The 9852-nt window shown below is 33.5% G+C and overlaps 1 protein-coding gene across 1 annotated transcript; it reads right to left on the bottom strand.

Moving 5' to 3' along the window:
- Positions 1–376: 376 nt before the first annotated feature.
- Positions 377–9069, bottom strand: LOC144852506 (methyltransferase-like protein 27). Its single transcript, XM_078710349.1, has 6 exons — positions 8868–9069; positions 5716–5860; positions 5425–5547; positions 2683–2818; positions 2363–2455; positions 377–1675 (listed from the first exon to the last, which is right to left on the bottom strand). The coding sequence occupies exons 2-6, from the start codon at positions 5857–5859 to the stop codon at positions 1488–1490; spliced, it is 684 nt and encodes a 227-aa protein (XP_078566475.1). The 5' UTR covers position 5860; positions 8868–9069; the 3' UTR covers positions 377–1487.
- Between the last annotated feature and the right edge of the window lie 783 nt (positions 9070–9852).

Here is a 9852-nt window from a genome sequence, read left to right as displayed (position 1 = left end):
AGCAGAGGAATTATTTTTATAGCGTTCCATTTAAAATAAATTTTATTACAAAGAAATATTTTGGTTGTGAAGGTCGTTTTAACAATTAGGCTAATATCAAAACCTTCAACAATGATAAAATGCCCTGCAACTCTGTAACTACTTTATGACTAAGCCTATCAAGTTCCGGGTCCGGATGGATATTGTATGCGATGAAATGGAACTCAATTTTAATTTAGTGGCAGAAACAACATTTAGTATGAAATTAAGGGTGTTGTCCGGGTCACAAGGAAAACACCCCTGGGTCCGCCCCTGGCTATAATAAGCATTGAATTTGCCTTCTCACCCAAATTGTGCTTTTTTGGGGGGGGGGGGGGGGGGGCTTGTAACTTGAACGCAAAACAAAATACCGAGTGAATGATCAAACAATCGGCGGTGGTTCCGCACACAGGGCACGCGCATCTAAGATACGGCAACAAATGTTATCGTCCTTTAAATAGTCCACGTGTGTGAGGAGGAGGAAAAAAGTTTTGTTCAATGGTAGCATGCTGCATGAGAGTGTTTTTTCCGGCCAATTAGAGGTGCCATTTATCATGAATGTTATGGGCGAGAGTACCATTTCCGGCCATCAAGGGGTGTCATTTAACAAAATTCGCCTCAGACCCCACCGGGTTGGGGTGGCGCGGGGCAGTGACCCAAATACTTAGTTTCCGAACCCCCCCTTGACAGATCCTGGCTACGGCCCTGATTCCGAACTCCTGCTTTATTTTTTTAGAAATGTCTTTATAAATGTGGTTGTCCATTTAATTACCTTTTAGTTGGCCGGACATTTTAGTTTTTAGCTATATTTTTGATAAAAAAAATGTGCATTTATGCCATTGCTCACATTTGATTACAGTATGTGGAATGTATGTTGATACGATATATAAGGTGTTTGTGCTTGTAATATTAATGTATTGTGTTTTGATATGGCACAACATACAAGTACTAACTTACAGTAAGTAGGCCTACTACCCTAAAATACATTCCTGTTTTATCCATAATTATAGAAACTGCATTTTTTTTTCAAAAAATGAGAATATTGAATTTGTTTTGTTTAGAGGCCTATTTGAAAAAGAAATAACTGCAGGTGTTATAATAACTGTTTTTTACTTTTGTGCATAGATCACTTGATGACATTAAGCTAAGAAACCACAAGATCAATCAATTCCATATTTTGTTCATTCATTCCTTTTCCGAACTTTTATATTCATCTGATTGATTAAATTAATACATTTCAACGGTGTACAATATATAATTATACACAATTTCTAAATAAGAATCGAACTAGAAGAAACTTTCCTAAATTGTTAGTAATTTCAGTATTTAGAGCCAATCGAACATACCAACCATGAAAGCCCAGCCCAGAATTTTATTTTGTTTAGCTCTCACAGATTTCATCATTTTCAAAGTTTCTAAAATATATATGACTAATATCTAAATTATTGACATGACGTGTTACACATTTGTTATTTCACTTTAAAAACAAATACTTCTGCTACATCCTCGGTTAGATATTTATCTCTCTGTTCTCTAACAACTAACTTCCATTTGCCTTCGTCGACACGTTTCTGGAAGGCACCCTCAAGTTTGCCTTCGTTGTAAGCTGGTTCTTGCGATAGCCATCGTTGGCACAACACAATGAACACAATTCCACCTAATAAAGCAAACGAAAATATTCATTATTAAAATGGAATAGAGCTTCAACATGAAAATCAATACTGCTGTACTTTGAGAAAAAGGGTATCGACAAAAAGCTAATTTTACAAAATTTTGCTAAAATTACAAAATATATGAAAAAGACTTTTCTCCTAAGAGCAATAATTTTGAATCATTATATATTCATCATACTGTTATCTGATTGGTCAACTTCTGTAGTTGAGGACTTTTGTCAAAATATTTCTATATTATAATAATAATTATTATTATAAATTTCATATTTATAGACATATTTTAGGATAACTGGTCAATAAATAAGACAAAAATCTCAATTTCGAAAAAAAATGTAGTTAATCGCTTTTCTCAAAATAGAAAATTATTCACAGAATAACTTTGCAGTGACGAGAACATGGCTGACCAAATATACGGATTGCAGGTTCAGATAAGTTACATTAATGTGAATATTTCAATAGTTATGTGTCTACATCATGATCAAACTGACATAAAACATACAGTCGTAGAAGGGAAACCACATGAAGTAGGGTGCATAACGCGATGGAATTTCTAATTAGGTGACGTAGTCATCATAATTTATTAAATGCTCCAAATTTTCCAAAATCTAAGGGCTATTAAAATATTAGTTATATATACTCAGATAAAGCCTAACACATCAATGTATCGTTACCTGGTTTAACAATACGGCACCAATCTTCAACACAATCTGGTTCTAAATGTCCAGGAACAAAACAACCACAGCAGACTAAACCATCATATGTATCTAGAATTCGGGAAAGGAAAGTTATTGTCGCTTTTTACATTCTGACATGGGAAGCAAAAAAAAACTTTGTTGTCAGCAACTCCAAAACCATATTTTCCAGGTTTTCTCGGGAAGTGATTAGAATCTAGAAGCGAGTCTCACAACTAAATCCATATTAAATAGGAAATGTAGGTAGACCTAAACGACTAAACAAAGTCTGCTCATCTCTCTGCTACTAACTGTCATACCTGTTTCTATGCTAAGTTTCCCTGTAGTAATGAATTCTTCAATAAATTTAGTATATGCTTGTCTGGATTTTGCTTTCTCCAGTGCCACGCTGGATGCATCGAGTGCGTGGAAGTCTGTGTACCCCAACTCCTTAATCTAGTCAACAAGGAATAGAAATTCAACTTAGATTATATTAATCTAACTTCACGTAACTGTAAAGTGAGTTGTGAACCCGTTTTAGGGGCATTCCACAGTATTTTTTTGTTACGGACGGGACATTTTTGAGAATATAACTAGACAAATCTTAGAAATAAAAAAGAATACAAAATTCAAAGTAGAATAAATGTATACATATATGGCCAATGTTTATTATGAAAGTCAAAAAAAGAAAAAAGACTATACACAAAAAATTTTATTATGAAAATTGTATGCGTCGCGGATGGGACGGTAAATGGACATGACTTTTGAGAAGGTTTACGTATTGTAATATTTCTCCTCATTTAAAAGAGATTTTAAAATTTGTTTTGTATTATTATGTTGCCAGATAGTTGTTTTAGATAACTGAATGTTAATTATAAAAATTGAACTGAAAATTTATTAATAAATATGATTTATATGTCGTTACGGACGGGACATTTCTAACGTCGCGGACAGGACAACTTTGTCCACGTTAAAAAATTGTATAATTTTGCTATTAAAAAAATTTTAAAATAAGTTTTTTACATCAATGTAATCTTTTATTTACAAATCAAAATATAATTCAACCTTTGAAACACTGTTTAAAAGTTTATGTCAAGTGAAAATATTAAAATTCATAAATATGAAATATTATTTATAAAATTAATTATTCGAAGAGTTAGAACGAGAAGCAATATTGTAAATGTTCTCAAAATATTTATTTACACTAATATAAAAGTTATGCTTGGCATATTAAACAAGACTTCAAGATATTAACACATTTAAGGCGAATCTTTAAAAATTGGCGTTGGCGTTTGACGTCTGAATTTGTTAGTGGATCCAAGTTGCATCTGAAATTTCCTTCTATCCTTGCTTGGATTTAATAACTGTAGGCCTACTTCTATTAAAATTCAATCTTAATTATTTAGTATCTGATTTATAAAAGGTTCTTGGTTGCAAATTCACCAAAGAATGAAATCTACAAAGCGATGACCGCACCCAATACTCCCATTCATACTGGTCATGTTGTTTTGGATTTAGGTATTGTTCTTTTGTGGATTGTTATTTTAAATACAGACCACAATGTTTTGTGATTAATAAACAACAGTTAACACCTTTGTACAGTACTTTTCAGCCTACAGTACAAAAACACTTTTTAATTCTTACAATATTGTCATCACATCCATAAAAAAATGTCCCATCCGTAACATTCAATAAATTTTGATGGTAATGTTTTTTTAATAAAAAAATACAAGTTTTAAAAAACTTGTTTAAATCTATTGCAATTTAATATCCTTAGGAGTTGAAAATTAAGATTTAAAATTAGGAATTAAATAACAATTTTAAAGCCATTACTTCAATAAACACAAATGAGGAAAAACCCCCAATCGAAATGTCTCAGAAGTAACAATTATGAATTTTGAAATGCAAGTATGAAATTAATAAACAATTTTAATAAAATACTTTATTATGAATAATTGGAGCTTACTTTAAAAAAAAAGTAACTGCAGTATATTTATGGGCAAAAATGTTAACAAGATGCATGGTTTTATTATGAAATAAAAAGGATTTAAATGATGTGCCGTCCTTAACAAAAATGTCTGTCCCGTGCCTACGAAAAATGTCATCAATATATTTTTGAATATGATATTTTCACCAAAAGTTTCAAAATATTTGTTTATAATGTATTGCATATAGTTTTAAAAGGAGAAAACAAAATATTAAATTGTGGTATCAATACTTTTAACTGAAATGTAAAAAACACCATAAAACTACTATTAAAATGTCGCGGATGGGACAATTATGAATTTTGAAATGTATATATGAAATTTAATAAACAAAATATGTGTTATTAAATGCTTGAATATGTACAATAGGGACATAGAGTAACTATATCTGGCAAAAAAATGTTTAAAAGATGCATGGTTTGTGAAATAATTAGGATTTAAATGATATGTCCCGTCCGTAACAAAAATGTCCCGTCCGTAACAATATATTATTGAAATATGATATTTTCATCAAAATCTAAAATTTTCCAAAAATTTGTTCATAATATAATGAGATATAGTCCTCAGGAGGAGAAAATGAAATATCAAGATTTTTGCATCATTACTTTTAAAATAAATGTAAAAAAACCGCCTAAAACGTCGCGGACGGGACATTTATGAATTTAAAATGGATGTATGAAATTAATAAACAAAATTTACTTGATTATGTATTATTGAGACATAAATTAACTATATCTGTTGAAAAAACAATATTAAGATGCATAGTTTATGAAATAAATAGGATTAAAAATGTCCCGTCCGTAACGCCAAATATGACTTTTTCATATTTAATATTCAATAACTTAAAAAATCAATATCAGAAAAATAAAAAAAATGTTATTTAATAAACTTCAACATGTCTACTTTGAGAAATGGCCAAGAGTTACATCAAAATCAGTAAATGAAATTTTTAAACCCACGGACCGAATACTGTGGAATGCCCCTTTAAAAGAAAAGGTTTTGTAATTTTTTTCTGTTAAGTTTTTAATAGTAACAATTATGTTTAGGACTACATCTAAGAAGAGTAAAAAAACGTACGTGTACACCTAAAAGTCCAGTACCGGCTCCACAGTCCAAATATTTGCCGTTGGTATCTTTAAAATACCTCTTCATATATTCAACGGCTATTTCCGGTCCGGTAAAACCATATGACCTCATATCCTTAAAAGGAAAAAGTATAATATAAATGTATTATGCTTCCGAGGCTATTCTTCGACTATACTCCAGAAAGTAATTCTGTCAGATTATCTATATACAGACTTAAAATTGTCTCTCGCGCGTTTTAACAAACGCTAATAAATTGCGCCCATTATCTTCACAATATTATACCTCGTCATATGTATTTGCCCATGCATCGTAGTGTGCAATCTTCTCAGTAACACTGAAGCCTCCAGATATTGCCTTTTTGAAGCGCGACGGTCTATCGTCTGTGTTGGTATCTTCATGACCGTACGGTGCAGGCTCAGTCGTCATCCTAAACATCAATATAATTACGAAATACAATAAATCCAAATTGCAAAATACAATTTAATGATTTTAGAAAGTGAAATCGCGTTGCAAAAAGTCAATGCCTTTAAATAAAATATTTTGTTGTTGAAAGAGTTTGATTTTTTGGTTAATTAGTAACCAAAACAAATATGACCCTAAGCCGTATTATTTGGTCATCGTTTTAACTAATATGTGACTAAGTCACTACTTCTACTACTACTTCTACTAAATCCAGACGGAATTTCATCATTTTTATTTCGTTATTCGTTCGGAACAGACAAGCTAAAGCAGCATCAACTATTATTTCATATTTTACGTAATTATTAACCCAAATAACATAATGTACTGTAATAATGTTGCTGGTGGTACCTACCAGCTTCAGTGTCGCAGATGTGCGACATACGATAATGAAAGAGTCATGACCCTATTTCCCATCATACTCATACTTTGGTCGTCATTTTAATTCAGAAAATGAACTAAATCTGTGACTGAAACACGTCTACCTCGACTAATAGCGACGGATTTGACTGATTTTTTGTCCACAGAAGACAAGCTAAACGACCAATAGATCCTTCAGGACTACTATTAGAAAACATATTACAAACAATAATTATATCCCACTTTAAAATTGCCTTGAATATGAATACCAATCATTTTTTATTTCGGGAACTAAATCCAGCATTCTACCACCCATCCTCATGACTAAGTTTGGAGGGACGGGCGGGTGATTTTAAAATAAACTTGTAATTCATGGCTTTAAATATTTGTTATAAAGTTGGCATATAGTTGTATAGAACGTAAATGTCCGAATCAACATATTTAAGTAGGATGATCAACACGACGGACCTCAACAAAGCTTTGATCGTCAACATACTTAAATTTGAATAATTGGGCATTGTCAGAAGCATCATTAATTACAAAAAATAAATATAATTGTTTCAAAGTTGGTGTTCCGAGGGACACCACAAGAAAGAGTAACCCATTCAGAGAATGGCGTCTGGTAAGAGCGTGGCAATCGAACATCATAGATCAATGGAGCCAAAAGCCTTTATGAAGTAAGTTGCAACCAGTGTTTGGCTTGTCAGCGCCTTTATAAAGAGTATCCGACATCTCGAACAGGCAGTTGTTGATTATCCTTTTGATTCTTCTGATTATTCCAATGATGACGATGGCGATCAATTCGAAATATCGCTAGAGACCCATTTACAAACAAAATAATAGGACAGAATGTGTTACCATTAATAGTGGTTCGACGTTAGAAAGTTTCGAAATGGAATATGGAATTAGACAGGGTTTCCCATTGTCGGCGCTACTCTTTATACCTGTTGTGGAAGTCATGGCTTGCAATATAAGAAATGATACAGGTTATAAAGGTATATCTTTACCTAATAATAATATCTACGAAGAGGTGCACATATTGCAGATGACACTGTGCTCTTTGTACCAAACGAAGAAAGCATAGAGATTGGTTTAAATATTGTTACTAATTTGTGTAAGGTGTCTGGTATGACAAACACCAATTGGATTGGAACAAAGTGTTGTAGTTTAAATTAGGTTGATGAAACAATTCAGATTCTAGATATTATATAAGATACTAGAATTAGTACCCGTCTACGACGGGTGTGAGCCCCGCTGATTTGAACCGCATCGAGAAAACTTGTCAAACGTATGTAAAATAATATGCAACAGCAGTAGTTCGTTTAAGGAACTCCTTCTAGGGTGTAACTGTAAATATAAGAAATTATTTATACTCTATTGCGGTTAACGGTATCATCAATTCAATTCAAATTCTTTATTTATCCCACGTGGGGCAATTTCAACAAGGACTGAAATGATAAATAAATAAAATACATAGTAATAATAACGTAACATCTTAAATTTACAAGATCCATATTTATCCTTTACATAAATCATAATACTATGACCCATGAACAATTGTCACTGGGAGGAATAATCCCAGACCCATCCATATGGTTACATAAAAGAATCGTTTTTTCTACACAGGAAGTAGCAGTTCGAACTCCTGAAATAGGGCATGTTCCGGTGTTTTTAATATATAATTTACATTTAGCTAAACTAACTGAGCTCAATAAGCCAGTCTGTGAAAACCCATGGATAAAATTTGAAATTATTTTAACCTTTTGAAGACGTGGCCCGTATCCCATACGGGTAATTTACTGTCCTAGGACACGAGGCCCATATATGTACGGGTTGACTTTTTGGGGTCACTGAATTGCACTTTTTGAGCATTTGACCTTTGACCTAGGTCCAAAAAATGCATTTTTCGGAAGGCCAAAACATTTCACATAACAATAAAACCAACAATTGCAGAAAGTTATGGAACGCCTCCTCTGCCTTCAGTTCACATTTATTATGCAGTACACACCAATCGTCATGCAGTACAAACCAATGGTCATGCAGTACACACCAATCGTCATGCAGTACACACTAAACATCATGCAGTACACACCAATCGTCATGCAGTACACACCAAACATCATGCAGTACACACCAATCACCATGCAGTACACACCAATCGTCATGCAGTACACACCAATCGTCATGCAGTACACACCAATGGTCATGCAGTACACACCAATGGTTATGCAGTACACACCAATCGTCATGCAGTACACACCAATCGTCATGCAGACAAATATTGCGTAATTTATACCGCCACCTATCGACAAAATCGAATATCACGTGACGTTTAATAGTATAAAAAACAGATTTTGTTTCGTACACAAAAAAGGTACTATTAAGTTATCTTTTAATAGTGCGTTAGGAGGTGTTACATAAATATAGATACATTATGTATACTAGAGGGTGAGCTCGCTTCGCTCGCTCCCCCTCTAGGTAGTGTAGGTGATGGTTCTCGGAATGATAATGACTCAGGTAAAAAGGTTTTAGAAGGACATTCTGGCCTGGACGTTTTCGGCCGGTTACCATTATTGAAATGCTTCATATTCGTAAAACTAAACTTACTCACTAACCTGTTTCACAGTGTCTTAGCATGCATGGAGTAAAGAATAAGAGGAGAAACAACTTGAATAGTTCAGTCAGTTCACCGTGTTTACCGCTTCCTTAAGGCTATGCTTGTAATGAGTATTTAATAGGTGCTAAACACTGCCGTTACGTAACCCAATTAGCAATGATTACAATGTTTACTGCCCACGGACGGTCAATTTTGGTGTAAGTACATGCGTATTAGGACGTAGACTTGCCCCAAGTCTGTATTTATTGTCTTTTTTTTTATTTATTTGTTTTTATTTCGACCGCGATTTTTGTCTGAAAATACAGACTTGTGAAACACGTATAGAAATCGATTTGCAAACCGCAAACATCCGATAAGAATGACGTAGGTTATCATACCGTATTTGGCTATATGGGGCGGGCGGTATGTAAATATGGATTTCGAATCAACCAATGATCATTTTGTTTCAAAATGAAAAAGATCGAGTACGTACAGTGTGCTGAATGTACGATCGAGACTGAACAACTGTTGAAATATAAAATCGTGTTGCCAAGTTGTTTTGTTTATTAATATTAATTGTTTAGTCCAGTCCTGACCTAGGCCTCCTTCGTAGGGCTACTCAACTCGTACGTATGACCTTCCAAAAACGTCAATAAGGTACATACCACCACCGACCGGCACACAACAGGGCTACACCACCACACAGAACAGGACAGGGTCTGGGTGGGAATTAAATCAAATTTTCTCCGCATAATAAATGATCCATTCAATGTTAGATTTGGCGGAGAAGCTATATAGCCTATCATATCATATCAAGACGAGTTTTCATGTTCTTGGGAAAAATCTCATCAAATGTTTACCAGACTACTAGGCATATAAAATCATTTTTAGCCTTCAGAAACTTTCATCAATGTACCCAAGTACACATTGTCTAAACGTAACATAGCGCATGCGCATCGTCTTAGACGTTGAGTCTTTGAAATTCTGAAATATGAATATTAAAA

The sequence above is a fragment of the Antedon bifida genome, chromosome 9 (assembly GCF_963402885.1).
Source record: "Antedon bifida chromosome 9, ecAntBifi1.1, whole genome shotgun sequence".
NCBI classification, from domain to species: domain Eukaryota; kingdom Metazoa; phylum Echinodermata; class Crinoidea; order Comatulida; family Antedonidae; genus Antedon; species Antedon bifida.
The sequence above is the reverse complement of the archived record's forward strand: the minus strand, read 5'-3'. Positions and strand labels throughout refer to the sequence as shown.